This window comes from Miniopterus natalensis, chromosome 2 (assembly GCF_054644295.1).
Source record: "Miniopterus natalensis isolate mMinNat1 chromosome 2, mMinNat1.hap1, whole genome shotgun sequence".
In the NCBI taxonomy this organism is placed as follows: Eukaryota; Metazoa; Chordata; class Mammalia; order Chiroptera; family Miniopteridae; genus Miniopterus; species Miniopterus natalensis.
Window position 1 is genome coordinate 77,452,642 of NC_142082.1, and position 20,225 is coordinate 77,472,866.

Consider the following 20,225-nt stretch of genomic DNA (forward strand, 5'->3'; position numbering starts at 1 on the left):
CACAGAGCTGTGCAGTGGCAGAGCGTCTGAAAAATTCACAACAATGGCTGAAAGGTGGGGAAGTGGCATTCCCACCTTGGAAGGCAGAGCACTGACTAGTGGTAACTGAGCAGGGTTTTTTTGTCTAAGGGAGAAATTAGTCTCAACTGACCAGCATATTTTGTTAAACAGTGAAATGCCTTTAATATTCTTCCTTCAAACTTCCCTCTGGCAGGGCCTTGCTCTCTCTAACTCATGGGAGATAGATAGATGATGATGATAGATGATAGATGATAGATAGATAGATGATGATAGATGATGATAGATAGATAGATAGATAGATAGATAGATAGATAGATAGATAGATAGATGATAGATGATAGATAGATAGATGATAGATAGATAGATAGATGATAGATAGATAGATAGATGATGATAGATAGATAGATAGATAGATAGATGATGATAGATGATGATAGATGATAGATAGATAGATAGATAGATGATAGATAGATAGATAGATAGATAGATAGATAGATAGATAGATAGATAGATAGATAGATAGATGATAGATAGATAGATATAGATAGATGATAGATAGATGATAGATAGATAGATAGATAGATAGATAGATAGATAGATGATAGATAGATGATAGATAGATAGATAGATAGATAGATAGATAGATAGATAGATAGATATAGATAGATAATAGATAGAGACAGATAGATGATAGATAGATGATGATGATAGATGATAAATAGATAGATGATAGAGATAGATAGATGATAGATGATAGATAGATAGATAGATAGATAGATAGATAGATAGATAGATAGATAGATAGATGATAGATAGATGATAGATAGATAGATGATAGATGATAGATAGATAGATGATGATAGATAGATGATAGATGATAGATAGATAGATGATAGATAGATAGATGATAAATGATAGATAAGTCAGAGAGACAGAGAAAGACACCACAGGACCCAAGCTCCAGGGTCATCCTGATTCCAAGTCTCATGCATGTGTTTACCTAATTTTGAATCCCAGCTTTTAATCTGAAAAAGGCACTCACCATACCTATGTATCCTTTGAGATATAGGCCAACACATGTTATAGAGATAAACAACAAGAAGGAAATACCCTTCTGATTTTCAGAGCTAGACAGGGAGAAATCACAGTGATATACTTTGGCTTTTGGTAGAAAGGTATTGTGTGTCAGCCCACACATTGGTCTATAAACTCGTTTCTGCCTCTAAATGCATTGGTTGGTTTGGAATTGGGAACACAGTAGGGCAGGTATGTGATGGCATCTCTCTGCTAACTGTGCTGCCACACCACACAGTGTTCATGATCACACAGTTACAAAAATGGCCTGGACATGATATCAGACATATGTAGCATTTCTTTCTGGAGATCTAAAAACTTACAGAGTTTCTGTACACATCTGCTCAGACTGCCATAAGAAAAATGTAAACTGGTGACTTTAGAACAGAAATTTATTTTCTCACAATTCTGGAGGCTGAAAGTCCAAGATTAAGGTGCCAGTGTGGTCAGATTCTAGTGAGAGCCCTCTTCCTGGCGTTTCACTGTGTCCTCACATGGTTGGGAGAGAGCTTGATTGAGCTAGCTCTCTGGTGTGTCTTCCTATAAAGGCAATAACCCTATAATGAGGGCCCTGCCCTCATCACCACATCTAAACCTAATTATTTCCCAAAGGCCCTATCTCCAAATACCATCATATTGGGGTTAGGGTTTCAACACATGAATTTTTTCTGGGGTTGGGGGATGAGGGTGGAGGAGACATAATTCAGTCCAGAATAGTTCCCAATTAAATGAGATTTTAAAACGTTTTTTATTGAATTTTTTAGAGACAGAGGAAAGGTAAAGGGGAAAGAGAGAGAGAAACATTGATGTGAGAAAGAAACATGAATTGGTTGCCTCCTGCATGCACCCCTACTGGGGATCAAGCCCACAGCCCAGGTATGTGCCCTGACCAGGAGCTGAACTGGAGGCCTTTTGGTGCTCTGGACAATGCTCAACCAACTGAGCCACACTGGCCAGGGCTAAATGAGATTTTTTAAATCTTGAAGATCTGTGTTAAAGATCCATTCTCTAGACTAGAGCATAAGATGACAAAACATTTTCAGTAAAGGGCAGGCAATACATATTTTTAGTTTTGCAGTCATATGTTCTCTGTCACTACTACTCAACTCTGCTGTTATAGTGCAAAGCAGCCACAGACAATATGAGTAGCTGTGTTCCAATAAAACTTTATTTACAAAAACAGACAGGAGCCAGGTTTGGCCCATGGGCTGTATGTAGTTTGCCAACTACTGCTCAGAGGGCTCAGAACATTATTTTATAGTACTGTAATTCAAGATGAACAGCAAAACTTGTCTCTGCTTTTAAAGGAAAAGAGCCAGAAGTACAAAATATAGAAATGCTCTTTCCTCCCCTTCAGATCCAACATTCAGTTCACACTTGCTGAGCACCTGCTATGTGTTCTGCATGTTGCTAAATGCCTTTCATTTGTTACCTGATTTAACCCATTATTTCCCATGACCCTCTCAGGTAAGTATTATTCCTTTTTGAGAAGATCAACTCTCAGTGAAATTGGCTCACTGGCCAAGGTCACACAGCTGGCATGACAGAGCAGAATTCAAACCATCACACTCATTCTAGTTGAATAGCAAGAGGCCTTGGAACCAAACTGAGACATGATGTAGCCATATAGCCTCCAGCTGCTGGGACTCTTTGAAATGAAATCAAGAAAAGACTGAAGGTGGACTTGTTTCCACCACACGATCCAAGTTTTATTGCTCTTTTATTTTTTAAACTCTGAAAACTAGCTTTTCCAGTCAAGTCTCAATAGTCACCTCTCAGTATAGAATTCCCACCTAAGGATTTGTATTCTTTCTGTGGAGGGAAAGTAACTGAATACTCCTCCTACTTCGCTGGAAGAAAAGAGGCAATTGTCAGCCTTCAGATGTACCTGTGGGCCAGCAGCTCTCACTAGAGCCCATCCCTGCAGGACTGCCGGTGGGAGGGGCAGGGTCTGGGCCTTGTGCAGGTGGGGTAGTGCAAGTTAGAATAAGGGAGAGGTCAAGGGATCTTCCTGTTGGATTATAAAAAGCATATTTAACATCATAGCCTATTCTAAAGGTTTTAAAATGTGATGCTTAAGAAAATAAAGCACAAAATACCTGGCAGGTGTGTTAAACTACAGGGCTGAGAAGTATCACTCTGGCGCTACTATGTTTATAGCAGGAAGGCTGCTACTTAGGAGCTGAACTGAGTTTAGACCTGGGGGCAGCACAGCGCTATAAAGAGCACACAACTGGGTCCGACTCCTGCATAAAATCCCAACTCCACATGTTGCTTGACAGCCCCAGCTCCACACTAGTCCACTTTCTACCCCCAGCATCAGCCAAAGGGGTAACAAAGGGGTCTGGGAGCCTGCCCAAAAGGCTGGCAAGGAAGGGGTGGGGTTTACAGGCACCACGAACACTGCCTAGGTTCTGGCCCACTTTTTCCTGGAAACTCTCTCTGTGAGGCTCTTTGGAAGGAGGAGTGGGTACAGGCATGGCAACCTGTGATTGTTGGAGGCCATGTGAGCCCTGACTGCAAACTACTGTGTCCTCCTTCAAAGGTCACACAAGCTTTAGAAAGCATTGAGAGATGTCACTGCTCTTGGAGCCTCAGTTCCAGAAGCTGAAGGAACAAATGTGTTTTATTCTCAGTCTCACATTCAGCCTTGTCTCAGCTCTATTGGGAGTGCAGGAGCTGAGTGACCAGGGCCTAATGCACATCTGGTTGGAAGTTAATCACCAGCTGGTACCCCAGGTTTCTCATAGCTCCAATCACCATCATCCTGCCAGCCTGAGTTGGCACCTCTGGTCCCTGCTTGGCTCTGTGGCTCCAAAACAGACCAGAATAGCCTGATGACCTCAGGGTAGCAGGGGACCGCCCCTTGCTGGAGAAGATCTATGGTCACACATGCCCAGTTTCCTAAGCCTCAATGCCCTCCCCCTACAGGCTGTACAAAGACTTGGGACTTCTCCCAGAGGCAGATGCCCAGAAGGTTTTCAGCATCCAGGTGATGACCGGGAACATAAGAGACACAGATGTCAGTCAAACTGCTGTGTGAAAATCAAAGGAAAAGCCTATTTTCTAGCGGATCCGGGTGCATGGGTCAACTCTGGCACAATTTTTTTTCAATCAGAGGATTTTCCTGAGATTCAAAGGAAAGAGAAATAAGCTCTATGCCTCACCCCATACAGACACATTACACATCCTTCCTCATTCTGGCTTAGCTTGAGCTAGCTGTTTATCCTGTAACTGCATCAGGAATTGCTCCTGAGGACAGCAGGCCAACTTGCTGGCCCTCAGAGACATTGTGAAAACCAGCTGGAAACCATAGCCCTGCTGCCTAACCCTCTCCGGGCTACACAGGAACCAGCTTGAGGCTCTGCTCTCTCAGGCCCAACCCGAACTTTCAACAGTTCTCCCCAGAGTCTCAGGTGCTAGGCAAGGATGCCAACGCGGTGCCCCCCTGCAATAATCCCTATATGCCGTCTCATCACGACCCAAAGCCACACTGTCCGTGAGGAATGGACAAGGGAATTTCAACCGGGATTGAAAGAGGCATGTTGTCAAAGAGCCTGGAAGTACCAGGGGTCTTCCTCTGCTTCCTGCATGCAGTCCCCTGGAGCCTAGGACAGGGAGGCGGCCCACCCATCCTTCCCCGCCAGGCCCCAGCTCATCGTGTGCTCAGTGCTGGTGAGAAGGAAGGACAAAAGAAAGGAGGGTGTACGGGGCTGAATAGTGTTCTCCCAAAACCCATGTGCACCTGTAACTGCCAAATGTCTCCTTATGTGGAATTAGGGTCTTTGCAGATCTAACTAGTTGAATGAAAATAAGCTCAGACTGGATTACAGTGGGCCCTAAATCCAATGATGTGTTCTTATAAGAAAGCTGTGTGATGACACACAGAGAAGAGGGTTATGTAAGGATTGAGGCAGAGATGGAAGTGGTGCAGCTATAACCTAGCTGGAACAGCCAGCAGCCACCTGTGGCCAGGAGAGTCCTGGGACAGAGTCATTTCCCTCAGAGCCTCCAGAAGGAATTAACCTTGCTGATACCTTGATTTTGTCCCTCTGGACCCCACAACTTTGAGAGAATAAATTTCTATTGTTTGAAGCTACCCGATTTGTGATACTTTGTGGTGGCTGCCCTAAAAAATTAATAGAAAGGAAGGAAGGAAGGTAATCTTTTTCTCAGAGCTTATTATATGCCGGATGCCACATTTGGTATATTTACATGCACTATCTCATTTAATCCTCAAAACAGCTCTGAAGCATAAATATTATTCTTACTATTTTCATTTGACCAATGAAAAACTTTCAGAGTAAATAACTTATCCTGGGTCACTAAACTAGAAAGAAGCAGAGCTAAATTCCCTTTGTCCTGTTCCTCTTTTTCTCAGAGCTTAGAAAGTGAGCAAGTGAATATAATAAGCCATCTTTTGCTGACACATCCATGGAAGAAACCATTCTGGTATTACATGTGCATTGTAAGTAGGACCATCCATACATGGTCCCCCCATTATGGCCCTTTCAATGGCATTTTAGTGTCCAGGCAGATGAGCTATTCCATGGCTGAGCAGATGGGGAAAAGGGCCCTCTGCCCCCTACAAAGCATACCATGCCCATTTCTAAATAAACACGAGTGTGGTTGGCATAACAAGATTCTCAGTGCTGTTCCTCCTGACACCCAATCATAATCATGACTGTCCATTGAGAAGGTGTTGCTACACCTGTCAAAGCCAACATCAAGGCCAAACATGGTGGTGATGGTGCAGATGATGAAACACAGTGACGCTCACAACTGTTGTCTATAAGAAGCCCAGTGTGCTCAAATGGAAAGGATCATATATGAGCTCCTTAATGGGTTAAATAGTATCCCTCAAAAATTCATGACCACCCAGAACCTATGAATGTGACCTTATTTGGAAATTGGGTCTTTGTAGATGTAATCAAATTAAGATGAGGACATACTTAATTAGCTTGGGCTTGGAATCCAAGATAACTGGGGTCTTTATAAGAAGAGGGAAATTTGGACATACAAACATGAACAAACAGGGAGAAGATGGCCATGTGGAGATGGAAGCAGAGATTGGAGTTGTGCTGCACAAGGAGCACCTGGGAACACCAGAACCTGACAGAGGAAACATCCTTCCCTAGAGCCTTCAGAGGGAGCACAGCCCTGCTAGCAACTTGATTTTGGACTTCTGGTGCCCTGAACTATGAGATAACAAATTTCTGTAGTTTTAAGCCACCCAGTTTGTGGTACAGTAGATCTTTATTATTTTCAGATTCTGGGTTTGCAAATTTACCTACTTGCTAAAATGTACTTGTAACCCCAAAATCAATACTCATAGTGTCATAGTCATTTATGGACATGTACAAAGCTGAGAAAAATTTGAGGTGTCCAAGACACATTTCTAGCTAAGGCAGAACAAGGTGATTCACTATGTTCTTGTCTCATTTCTCAAACTATAAACAAGTGACCTTGTTTTGCAATCTATTTAGTGCTATGTTCCTGCATTTTTATCCCTTTTGTTGGTGATTCTGCTGTTTCAAATGCCCCCAAGCATAGTGCTGAAGTGCTGCCTAGTGTTCTTCAGTGCGAGCAGACTGTGATGTGTCTTACAAAGAAAATACATACATTAGATAAACTTCATTCAGGCATGAGTTACAGTGCTGTTGGTTGTGAGTGAGTCCAGTGCTAATGAATAACAATATATATTAAATAAGGCGTCTTTAAACAGAAACACACAAAAAACAAGGTCATATATTTATCAGTTGATGAAAATGTATGACCAGAGGTTCCCAGGATCCTAGCTCTACATTTCCTCCAAGAGCAATGGCTCAGTACTTACTAATTCAGTATTCTGAAGACTTTGTAGACCATAACTACTCATAAGAACTGATTGTACTTTCTTACAGCAACCCTAGGAAACCAAAACAAGCCCTTTTCATACTCACCCAGAATCTTGCAGGCCTCTTGGATGAGCTTAAGGGTAATGATGTCATCATACACTGTATACATCATGAAGGCATCCTGCACTCCAGCAGAAGCTCTAAAAGATAAATCACGGTGCAATAAAAACCCAGCGACTGGAGCTTTGCCCCAGGAATACATCACTGACCCAGCAAGATATAACATAGCAAGAATGCCTCTGATCATAAGGAATGTAAGGCAGTGGAGTATATGGGTGTAAATTCCTACAAGAAGCCTTCCCTGGACCCCAATTTGGGCAAGAGCTCCCTTCTCAAATATCCAAAGTAGGCTGTGTGTTTCCCCAACTTAGATTAAGATTCTTGGTCTTACCCCCTAAACTGGGCTTCTTGGGCATGGGCATTGGGACTTATTTTTATCTTTGAACCTCCAGCAAGTGGTGCTGTGCTTGGCACATGTTAAGAACCTAATACATGGTAGTGAACTTGGAACTCAGTGGTCATGGAGCCTTGTTCTCTGAAGCAGGCATTGCCGCTGCTTGAGAATCTCAGTTTTACCATGTGGTTGGCTGGTTTGTAGGAGTTACTGATGGACTTTGGTCTTGCAACAGCTAACCAAACCTGGTGAAAAGAGCCTTAAACTGGTAGTCAGAAAGCTTGAACTCTTGGCTTGGTCCTTGTATGAACCATTAAACTGTAGTTAGCAATTCAGTCAATTCAGAGGGAAGGAGGCTGTGCAGGGAATGCTTCCCTGAAAATGGGAAGTTTGACTGAAACTGAAGGATGGGTAAGCAAAGGAGAACATTCTGGACAGAAGGAATAGGCTCCAAGGCAGCAGAGAGAATGAAGAATAGAAAAGAGGACAGAATATTTGAGCTCATCCCAGAACACATCATGGAATCCCAGAAATGCGAGAGTTTGAAACTTTCTTAATTGTCCAATTTTCACCCTATACTATCTCTGACTGCTAGTCTTCCAGTTGCCTCTTGAATGCTTCCAGTGACAAGAAGCTCAGTCCTCTGTCAGTCAGCACATTCCATTTATAAACTGTTCTCTTTGATAGAAAGTTCTTTTTTATGTTGAACTAAACCCTACTTCTGGGCCCTAAGAATACCTTCTATTTGTTGAGCATCTCCTTTGGCCAAAGAGATGACAGATTATTTCTCATCGTCCATTTTACTGTTGAGAAAATTAATGCTCAGAAAGGTTAAGCATCTTTCTAGGATCACCCAGAACAAGAGAAAGATCTGAGCTCTGAGCTCCAATGCCCATATAACACCTGCACTTGCCACTGCAGTTTCACTGATTGGCTCCAGTCCTCCGGGGAAATGCAAGACCAGGCTGCTGCCAGCTCCAGATATTAAGCCCTCTAATATTTGAAGGTCCATATTCACACTTTTTAAAAAAAATTCTTAATTGTTGAAAATATTACAGATGACTCCCTTTTTCCCCCATTGATCCTCTCCACCCCGTATATTCGCTCTTAAGTCTTTATTTTTTTCTGGGCTAAACACTCCTTTATCTTTCTGGGATTCATCTTCCTCACTATAAAATGGGGAAATAATGCCTGTCCCCACATTTCTGACAGGAGTATTAATGAGGATAAACTAGGATACTGACACAAAAGAGCTCAGAGAGAGCAAGGAGCACACACATGGGCAAGGAGAAGCTGCAATAATGATGAGGACATGGGGGTGTTGTGGTATGCTGGGGGTGACCAGAGCTGGCAGTCAGGAGACTGTGGTTTCAGGTCTATTCCTGACCCAAGTGAGCTTGAGGGAAAATCACTTCCCCCTCTCCGTCTCGATGTCCTTACCTGTAAAATAAGGGAGGTGGCCAGTGGGATGAGTGTTCCTCAACCTCCTTCTAAATCCATGTTTCCCTTCCCACACACATTCACTGGGGATTCTCAAACAGCCCTAGGGGGCTCTTCTCCCACAGTGGAACATCACTGAACTAGAACCTCTCTGAGTTCCCCTCCACCTGCAAGAGTTCCTGCTTTGGTCCATGTCTGTACAGGGGTGTCTCTAAGCATCGTCAGGTGCAGCCTTTCAGAGAAGCTGACTATGGACAGGGCAGATGAGTGATGCTGTTAACCACCATCACTCACTTAAGTGGGGTGGCCTCACCATGTTGGCAGCACCCTCCATTCACCTCCCCAGGGCCTGTGTGACAATGCATGCCTTGCTTCTGGGTCTAGGAGCAAAACAGAAACATGATGGGCAAGGCCCAAGTTTAAACAGGATATGTTGTTGTAATTCGTCCTGAACGTCCCAGAAGTATTTCATCTCCAGGACCCTTGGAAACAACAAACTCTGTGGCATTCCCCAGGCCTCTGGTGGGAGCGCATGTTCATCCCTGTTTGGGGTTGGTGGCTTCTTCTTCCCCATAAGCTGAACTGGTAGTACTTTAGTGTCAAATATTTATTTGGTTTGTATACATGTTGCACGTTTCTGGGATGCCAGACAAGCCCAGACTGTTATGATTTCACAGGGATTGTCAGCCTTATTTATTGATCTCCATGATCTTGCATATATGACACTTCCCACAGAGTCAGTGCACATTTGCATATACAGTTATTCAAACTGTTTACTGGAACAATATGTTCACCAAGATTTAAAAAAACAAACCAACTGGTATCTTTCTAATGAGATAACCATGCCTGTGGTAAGAGGAAGGGAAGAAAAGAAAAATGATCATCGGAAAACATTTTGAAGAGATTATGGGTTAGAAAAGCATCAAATATGGGGAAAAAAGAAAGAGTTAGATGTTCCCAGCTCACAGAAAGAGGAGTGCATTGCATGTGACATGAAAAATGCCAACCACATAGATGGTCATATATACACATAGTCAGGAGATGTGACGAATTAGTATTTAACTGAAACAGTCAGCCATTAAATGTATGTTCTCCTTTAGTTAGTTCCAACTAGTGAGACCTAGAATATCTGGGCAGGAAACCTATACCAGGCTGCCTGTTCCAGAATAGCTTGGGAAGCAAAATAAACATACAGATTCCTGGGCCCTGGGGCTGGTGTCTGTAAATCTATATTTTTTCAACCACTCTCTCACATGACTCCCCAGGTTTGAAAATCACTGCTCAGAACACCTCTAAGATTTAATCTAGCAAAGCAACAAATTAAAAATTATAGATCTTATTACATTGTTCAACATTACCAAACTGATGTAATGGTTACTAAGAGTCTTGAGTAGAGCCATAAAGCCCACCAGAAAAATAAACAGCACTTTGTAGCAAGTTTCAGGCCAACAAAATAGATCAATTCCAAGCCATGGGCAATTGTTCCTTCAAGATCTCCCTTCTGGTAGGTGGGCAATTCATGTAACAAACTTGTGTGCTACTGTGCGACTCAAGGTGTAGTTGCGGAAGGGAAGGCCCTGAGAGTTGAAGGGCCTGTCCTGGTGTCATGACCATCCGGTATTTAGAAGCACTGATGGTCATTCTAGGCAGTCCTCCAGTGGGTTTCTCCAGCTCCGCAAGTCTTTCAAGATAAAATCCAGACTTCTTGGTTGTCACATATAGTCTTCCACCTGTACCTCCCCGCTCTACCTCCAGCCATCTACCCTATCCATTCAACCTAAAGTGCCTGAGACGGGCCATGACATTTCCTTCCTCCCTACTTTCCCACGATTTCTCCCTCCATGGCAAGGGTCCTCACTCCCTCTTATCTGGCTAACTTTTGTTCCTTCTTCCCAACTCAACCTAAGAATCACCAACAGTGGTTGTTCAGAGCCACAGTCAGATTCAGGCGTCCCTGTTCTGAGCTTCTGAGCCTTCTCAAATTTACCTTTGTTCTAGCTGCACATATAACCTTTGATTTACCTGTTCACATGCTTCTTAGACAACAGAGTCTCAAAGGGCAGGAAAATGTCATTGGATGTTACATTTTCAATACCTAGTATTGTAGCTGGGACTCAATAGGAGCCTGATAGATATTTATAAGAGAATTTAGGAGTTGAGTGAGGCCAGACTTGACAGAGGCTTACATGTTCACTGTGTGTGGGTAAAAAGATATGAGAGTGGATTCTGGCTCTATCACAATCAAGCTAAAGGACTTAGAACAAATCTCACTGTGCCTCCATTTATTCATCTTTACAATAATAGTATTGGGTTAGGTCAATGTTTTCTTGGAGATTTTGATGTACAAGCTTCTCCTAATCTCCCCTCCATTCTCCCCAGCCAACACATAATATGAAGTTGCTGAGAAAAACGCTGGAACTTAAACCAGCAGTTCTCAAGGTGTGTTCCATGGAATCTCTGGGAGTCCCAAAGATACTTTTAGTTGTCCATGAGGTCAAAACTATTTTCATAATAAAATTAAGACATTATTTGCCCTTTTTACTGATTGACACTTGCACTAGTTTTGCAAAAGCACTGGTGAGTAAAATGGGTAGTGCCTCAGCATGAATCAAGGCAGTGGCGCTACTCTGTATCAAGCAGGCTTTGTAATCTTCTCCCTCTCTTCTTCTTCTGGAATGCCTATAATTCTAGCACACTTCAGATTGTCCTCTTAATGAAGCAGTAACAATTGTCAACTAACTTCATTAAATCTTGGGCCAGGGTGCACATCTTTTGAATAATCCGTGTAATGAAATGAGAAGTCCATAACCAGCACTTCAGCTGTGCAGGAGTGCAATGGTCATCTCAAGGAAAATCACTCCTATGGTGATTTTGTGAGCTGAATCAATCCTTTTCCATGGAACATAATTTCTATTTGAAAGAATCATTGACAGATGAACAACGGTTACTCAGACTTTGTTATTTAGTAGACATTTTCTTTAAAAAAAAAAGAAAAAAAAGAAAAAGCTTAGCTTGTCATTCAACGAAAATAACTGACAGAATTTGTTGCCAATGAGAAAACTCAAGCTTTTGAGTGAAAATTGGAATTTTGTAAAATTTGCATCTGCTACTGTGAACTCATTAGCTTCTCAATTCTTAAAGGCTTTGATGAGATTGTGGTGATGTCGACAAATGTGATTTAATACTGTATAACGTATTATGTCAAAATTCATAAGATCTGCAAAACTCAGTGAGCCAATGTTTTCCAAATGACTAATGCATGATACCACCAAATGATGGTATAAGGTTTATTTCAAAGTGTAACAGACCACAGGATTTTCACGTAATGGAGTATGAGAAAGGTCATTGGTATGGTTTCACATTCAACATTGTAACTGATCTTTGAGATACTACCAGAGGTGGAGCATTCATGAGATTTAAAAGAATCTCCACAATTATCTGAAAAGAGTATTAAAGTACTTCCTCCTTCTATATTTTCTTCATATAGTTCAACGAAAAACCACAGATCACAACAGAAAGTGCAAAGAATAGAATGTTGCTATCTTCTAGTAAGTCAAGCATTAAAGAGATTTGCAAAAATGTAAAACAATGTCACTCTTCTCACTAATTTTTTATTTGAATAATAGTTATTTTTCATAAAAATATGTTATTTATGCTGATATGCAATAGGTTTATTATTGCTGCTTCTAGATGAATTAAAAAATAACAATTTTAAAATTTCTCAGCTTTAATTTCTAATATAGTAAATTTCAACAGCTAAAAGTGATTGGGGGTCTTCAATAAAGTCCAAAATGTTTTGAGAACTTGTCATTTAAACCCAGGGTGAATCAGATTTGCTTTGGGAGCTAATGAAGCTAGGGCTTCTGGGGAAGAAGCAGCCCTGCCCAGCCCCATCTAGTTTGGAGCCATCTGCAGCCTAGGGGCTCACCCTGAATGCCCTGATGGCGGTCTTGGGTGCCTGTGGGAGGAACTGCACGCCACTCAGCCCCCAGAGTCACCTTCTCCTTGTAGGTTCAACAAGCATCCAGATCTTAATGTAAGTCCCCTCAAAGGCATCCTAAGGAGAGGCTGCAATTCTCTGATTCCCAGAGAACTTGCCCTAAAACAGCAGCAGGAAGATGGGGGCAAAGGGGTGAGACATGCAGAGGAAGATTAAGGGCTGGTGTTCTTCTAAGATTTGCCATCAGTAGAGAAGCACGCTTCCACAAAAAACTGCTAAGAAAGTTGTAGATGTGCTGAAAGAAATTTGTTTAAGCTATCAATAAAAATAAAATACAATAAAAACTAATCTGAAGCCAGCCATGTCAGAGGAATATTCATTCTATTCTCTTTATGAAAAAATGATCTTATTAAATCATTGTCATAGGAATGAGTAAACCAAAAGCAGCCAAATATGCAGTAAAATATCATACAAGTGAGTCAGGTAGCTAAATAATAATAGTAATAATAAATAAATGTTACCTTTATGGCTTTTTATGTTTATGCTGTCAGGTTTTTAAATTTTTTCTCATTCTAAATAACTACTCACTTTTGTAGCTTAATTTTTATTTGTAATTTTATACACTTTTTAAAAGGAGACTCTCCAAATTATGTAAATTCAGGGCTTATAATCTCTGTTTCTACTCTTGCTAAATTTATCTTCCATTTTTCCCACTAAACACAATTATTTCTCAAGCTTTACTTTCAATGGCTTTTATTAGAAAAATAACTTATGTTTTGTATATGTAATAATATCATAATATTAAATACATCCATAAACCATTTATTGATTCATCTTCCATTCATACACACATAGATTCATTCCATCTTCATGAATTTATTTACACATGGAGAAGACATGTCAGAAATGGTGGCTCTACTCATAACCTATTGTAGGGACCCTACCCTCCAAAGTCCACCTGTTTGGGCTATGGGTACCTGACCAAAGTCAGGCCACCCAATCCTCTGTCTCGGGCATCTGGAATTGAGACCCTGAGAAACTGAGCCAATCAGTTATGGTGATCTCTAGAAATTAAGAGATTGACAAAGAGAGCCAAGAAAATATAGTAAATATGAAAATAGACCCAGAAATAGAAACTCACCTACTGAGCTTCCCTTGAATCCTCCTACCAACTTCTGTAAACTTCAGTTCACATAGTGAATTGCTGATCCTTGCAACCAAAATTCTGGAGTAATTTCCACAACCACAGTGCCAGATGCTTCACCTTATTAGTCCCCAGTCCTCACAAGCAGATGAGCTGAGCACCATTATTATTCCCATTTACAAGGGAGAACACCAAGGCTCAGAGACCATTGCAATTAGATTAAAATTTCAACTCCTTTCCATCTTCCACATACCTATATATTCTGATCCTTGACTACTTCTCCACTTTCATCTCCTACCGGACTCTGGCTCATGGTATTCCAGCCACAATGAATTTTCTTCTCAAATTGACCAAAGTCCTACCTCAGGATCCTTGCACTTGCTGTTCTCTGCCTGGAACACACATATTTCCCTGACACAAAGCTGGCCGGCTCCTCCTGTCTCTCAGCTCAAATATCACCTTTGCAAAGAGGTCTTTTCGGACCACTGCAGGGAAACTGGCATCTTTTCTCCCTGGTCACTATCAAGTACCTTATATTTTTATAGTACTCAGCACAATCTGAGAAATTTTTATTTACTTCTAAAATTCACTTGTTTATTGTCTGCCACCCACATTGGAATATACATTCCCAGAGAACAGTGCCCCTGTCAGTTCCCTTCACCACTATTCCCAGTACCGGGAATTCTGTTTGGCACATACGAGGAGCTAAATAAATATTTGTTGAATAAATAAACTTGCTCATGTCAAACAGCTAGCGAGTGAACTAGGGAAATGTACAGGTGTATCTGACTCCAGAAGCCTCACTCTTCCAAACCTATTAGTTGCTCCTCATTGTTAAATCTTGAAAAAGGTTTTAGCGAGGAGGTTAAAAAGAGTAGTTCACATAATTAGAAATCTATAAATCTAGGTTATATGAGGGAAATAAACAATGCAGGCAAAGGAGGAGAAATATCTGTTACTGATAATTTCATATAAAATAAGATTTATGTCATAAAGTATGGCGACATACTTTATTTTACCTAATTATTTCTTCTTAAAATTTGGGTAGGAATTGATGGGTCTTTCTGTTTTAGCTAAAATTCTATTATAAAAGCACCAGGGAATTTGTTATTATTAAATGTAGCCTGAAGGAAAAGCCTTTTGCACAGCAAATAATCTTGTCTTAATTTGCATTTTATAAATCGAGTTTTCTGCACTACAGTTGTTTTTTAAACAAGTTCTAATATGCTGCAGTTTTCATCACTGGTTGAGCTTATTAGCTAGGCGTTGCTTTTTGTTTAAAGATGCATTTTAATGCAATCACATAGATACCTATATATAAACATATCATTTGAGACTCAGTGAAGCAGAAAATTGGTACTTCAAGATTAAAGGTGTGACACAGACTCAGGATATATCCCCACTGGGTGTTATGTTCCCAGACATATTTCTCTGATACCCTTGCACCCTTTTGCACCCCTTGTGCAAATGTCCTTATCACCTTGGAGTTCCTCTGGATTCCAGGGCTTCTTGTCTGTTTGGAAATGCTGTGAGAACTGCCCCTCTAAAAGCAGGAAGAGAAAATGTACCATTCCTGCCAGTGTGGTCATACTAAGGATCCAAACTGGGAAAAGCCTCTTCCATCCACTTCTCCTGGAGAGCTGTTTTGGTTTGTTTTCCTGAATTTGCAAAGATACGTTGAAAATCTCACTGAATCGAGGCCCTGGTAGCTGGTCATGCTACCTGTGTTCTGTAATGTAGAATAGGGCAGGAGGCCTTCTTTAAATAGTGTATCTCAGCCTCCTGAACACTTTGTTGTTTTACCGCCTCTCATATCTCAGTGTTCCAGCTACATCTGGTTATTTCCAGGTATTTTGAGCCCTGAGCTCTCCCCTAGTCAGGACAGGTTTTTCTGGGCCATCAGCTGAGCCAATGCCAAAGGTCCTAACCAGGAATTCAGATGGTACAAGGATCATGAGTCAAAAATCAATCAACAAAATTGTATCCCTCCTTCTAATGGGCTGTTCACAGTGTTTATGGGGGTCTTAAAGGCAGGGCTGGATAATGGCCCACCCGGGTTTTGGGAAGACCAGTCTGAAAAGAGGAGCAGAGGCACCAAATAATGTTAATTATAGGAAACCAACTTTCTTCTGAGCAAAGAGGACACCTTAGAGGAATATCTGTCTTGACAAGACAGAAGGCACATTAATCTGACCAGCAGCAAAGTGATGCCTATTAATGTCAAATATAGTCCAGTGTTAATGGTACACCTCACTGAGGGGAAACAGCACTTACTGAGGACCTATGTCCTATGAGGCATATTTTCCCACTCAGTCCTCTCCTCACCCTAGAAGATAGGTGCGTTGTTCTCCTTTTACCAATGAGAAGACAGAGCTTTAGAGAGGCAAAGTAACTTGCCCAAGAACACACAGTTTCAAGCAGCAAAGCCAGGACTCCAATCCAGTCCAGTGGGATGCAAGCCCTACTGCCCCTCCACCTTTCCCCACTCACCTGAAGACCAGCATCCGGAAAATAGGCAAATAGTGAGCATCAGTTTCAATAACACGGATTTCATTTGTTCAGTGCTCACCTCTGACCAAGAATATTTTCTCCAAGTGTCTTATTTGTATTATCTCATCTAACACTTGCAACAATCACTATGAGGCAAGTAATTTTAGTATCGTTATTTTATGATGAAGCACCTGGGCCACAGAGTACTTAAGTAGACTTTCCCAGGGTCATACAGACTGTAAGCAATGAATCTGGGCTTCGGCCCCAAGCTCCAGAGTCCCTGCTGAAACCAACTACAACTTCCTGGGCCCTTGCAGCCATATCCAGTGACTTTGGTTCCCAGCCCATGTCCACCCAATGGCCAGTCTTCACTCACCACCTCTCCCTTCCTTCTTCCCCTAAGACTGACTGCACACTGGTAGAGGCAGCCGACCCTTTGGCAGCTGACCTGCTCCTGCCCAGTTTGTGAACAGAGCAAATGATTCTAGTTTCCCATCTGAAGTGGACCTCTGGCATCTAGCTCCTATGTCCCAGCTACATGTGTGACATTTCTACTTGACTCTTTAATCCCCCTGTGTTTGCGTTTTATCTGTCCCAAGCATAGTAGCATAAAAGCTCAGTGAATGTGGGTTTAAAGAGATGCACCTCTCTTTTCACCCAGAGACTCGGTGTGAATGGAAATTCCTCCTGTTGCCAGTCTCTCTTCCTTCCCCCAGGCATTGCAGCGCATTTGAAAGAGAAGTCTTACAGTCACAGGCCTGGCTTCCAGTCCCAGCCTTGTTACTTAACTATGTGGCGCTCAGCAAGGTCCTCTCTGGGACTCAGTTTTCTCCTGGGTGAAAGGAGACCACAGCCTGCCTGGCAGTGTACTCATTGGGCTTTGATATTAGATCATTATGGAAGGGGCCTGGCCCAAAGTAAGTGCTTAATATGAGACCCTTTTTTCTTTCCCTTTCTTACTGAGTTTACCCTTGACAACATAACAGCTGTTTTTAAAAAAAGCCTCAGAGTCTTCAAATGTTTCTCTCACCAAGGCAGCTTAGGGGGTTGAGAAGGGCCCCTTCAAGATGCTGACACTGGGGAGAAACAAGAGGGTGGCACAGGTAACAGCTGTACCCGCCGCCGCCCGCAACCACATCAAAATTACAACTAAAATACAGAACCGCCATCACTCAGAGCCTCCTGAAATCTGGCGGAACAGAAGCCCTACAACCAGGGAACTGAAGAAGCACCAAGGCCGGTAGGAGGGGCAGAGACGAGGGCAGATCAGGGCTGAATCTCGGAGACTGGGCAGAGGACCAAGTGCTGCGGTTCAAACCCGGGAGGGATATCCCGGGGGCAGAGGGTCCCTGGAGGAGCGAGGGGTCCCAGTCCCACATCAGGCCCCCCAGCCCAGGGCTCCAGGGCCAGGAAGAGAAGGCCCCACAGCTTTGGGCTGTGAAACCAACGGGGACTGTGGCTGAGGGTCTCAGAGGCTGCGGGAGCCCCACGCTTTCCTCTCAAAGGGCCACGCACAGACTCACTCAGACGCCTCCCTCTGAGCCCAGCGCCGGGCAGCAGCTTGAAAGGAACCCGGGACACTTGGGGAGGAGCTAACCTGCCTGAAATCAGGGCTAGAGGTGGAGGGGCAGCTTTCTCCCAGACAGAAGAGCTGGCAGAGGCCATTGCTCCTTTGGCAAGTCCTCCCCCACACAGAGCCAGCAGGCAGGCGCCATATTTGAATCTCCAGCACCTGACACACCTTTGGCCCCGCCCCAGTGATTCCCAGAAGTCCTGCCCCTCCCTATTTGCAAGCTCATCCAAGCTATTTCCAGTGGCTTTTCTGTGCAAGTGGCCTCTCTAGCCTAATGCTTAGGACTTTCCTAAAATCTCTCAAACAAGCGGCATCATGCCCCACATGGCTTGATAAGTGGCCCCAGGCCTGGCACTAGCAGCAGCCTGCATTGGCTCATACCTTGGCCGCTCCTGGACACCTCCAAGCCCAGCACAAGTAGCAGCCAACTACAGTTTGCTGTGTAGCTCATGCTGGGTGGCCCTGGGCAAGGCACTGGCACAGGCTGACTTTGCACCACCCAGGGGGCCCCAGAGACAGTGCACCTGGTGGTCAGACTCAACCACACTGGATTACAACCCTACCACATCCACAAGTGACACACTCAAGGGGCGCACTTGGTGAACACCAAAGCCCCACTGAAGTAAATCCTGCTCCATAGGGGTGTCTCCAGCACAGCAGCTCTTTGGCTGTACTTGCAGCTGGTCCTCACAGCTGATTGGCCTGGGGGGTTAATTCCTCTCAGTGATGCCAACAGCAACCAAGGTTCAACTACAACAGGTCAGAGCACACAACCCACACAGGGGAGCACCTAGAAAGCCCAGCTCAGGTGACTGGGAGGCTGAGCCACTGGACCCTACAGGACACTTACTACACAAAGCCACTCTACAAATTCCAGGAGACATAGCAGCTCTACCTAATACATAGAAACAAACACCAGGAAGCAGCCAAAATGTGGAGGCAAAGAAACATGTCACAAAGGAAAGAACAGAAGAAATCTCTAGAAGAGGATCTATATGAAATAGATCCAAGCAAGTTAACAGATACAGAGTTCAGAATTTTGTTTATAAGGATGTTTAAGCATACTATTAAACATACTATTAGGGAAATAACTGAGAAAATTGATAACATAGTAAAGTACCAATTTGAAATGAAGGCTACACAAACTGAAATGAAGAATAATTTACAGGGAATCAACAGTAGAGTAGAGGACGCTGAGAATCAAATCAGCAATTTGGAACATGAGGAAACAAAAAACACCCAACCAGAAGAGCAAAAAGAAAAAAGAATCCAGACATATAAAGATAATATAAGGAGCCTTTGGGACAACTTCAAGAGACCCAACATTCATATTATTGGGGTGCCAGAAGGGGAAAAAAGAGAGAAAGAAATTGAAAACTTATTTCAAAAGATAATTACAGAAAACTTCCCCTACCTGGGGAAAGAAGTAGACTCACAAGTCTAGGAAGCACAGAGAGTCCCAAACAAGAGGAACCCAAAGAGGCCCACACCAAGACACATCATAATTAAAATGCCATAAGTTAAAGACAAAGAGAGAATCTTAAAAGCAGCAAGAGAAAAGCAATTAGTTACCTACAAGGGAGCACCCATATGACTGTCAGCTGATTTCTCAACAGAAACTTTGCAGGCCAGAAGGGAGTGGCAAGAAATATTCAAAGTGATGAAAAACATGGAACTACAACCAAGATTGCTCTACCTGGCAAAGCTATCATTTAGAACTGAAGGTCAGATAAGGAGCTTCACAGATAATAAAAAGCTAAAGGAGTTCATCACCACCAGACCAGCACTGCAGGAAATGTTGAAGGGTCTTCTTTAAGAAGACGTTAATGAACAAAAGAATCTGACAAATTAAATAGATCCAGAGACATTGACTGATGCAACAGATGATCATATTTCAGAGGAAAGAGGGAAGGGGGGTGTAGGGTGGGAATAGATTAACCAAAGAAGTTATATGCACATATGCATAACCAATGGACACAGTCAATAACAGGGTGAAGGCCTGGGGAAGGGGTGGGAGCAAAGTGGAGGGGGTGAATTGGGGGGGGGGGAATGGGACACCTGTAATACTCTCAACAATAAATATAAATTAAAAAAAAAAAAAAAAAGATGCTGACATTGCATCCTGGCCCTGTTGCCCACTTGCTCTGCAGTCCTGGGCAAGTCAGTGAGCGTCTCTAGGTCCCATTTTCCTCATCTGTAAAATGAGAAGATCTTGGCTAGATGAGCTCTCAGGCTTCCACCAGTCCAAGTTT

At 42.8% G+C, this 20,225-nt stretch overlaps 1 protein-coding gene across 1 annotated transcript in view; it reads right to left on the reverse strand.

Moving 5' to 3' along the window:
• Window positions 1-20,225, reverse strand: part of LOC107537733 (guanylate cyclase soluble subunit beta-2-like) — a 71,400-nt gene that overhangs the window by 49,098 nt on the left and 2,077 nt on the right. Inside the window, exon 3 of the mRNA XM_087813733.1 lies at window positions 7,038-7,132. Within this exon, the coding sequence (XP_087669859.1) occupies window positions 7,038-7,132 (95 nt within the window). The remainder of the gene's footprint in view (window positions 1-7,037; window positions 7,133-20,225) is intronic.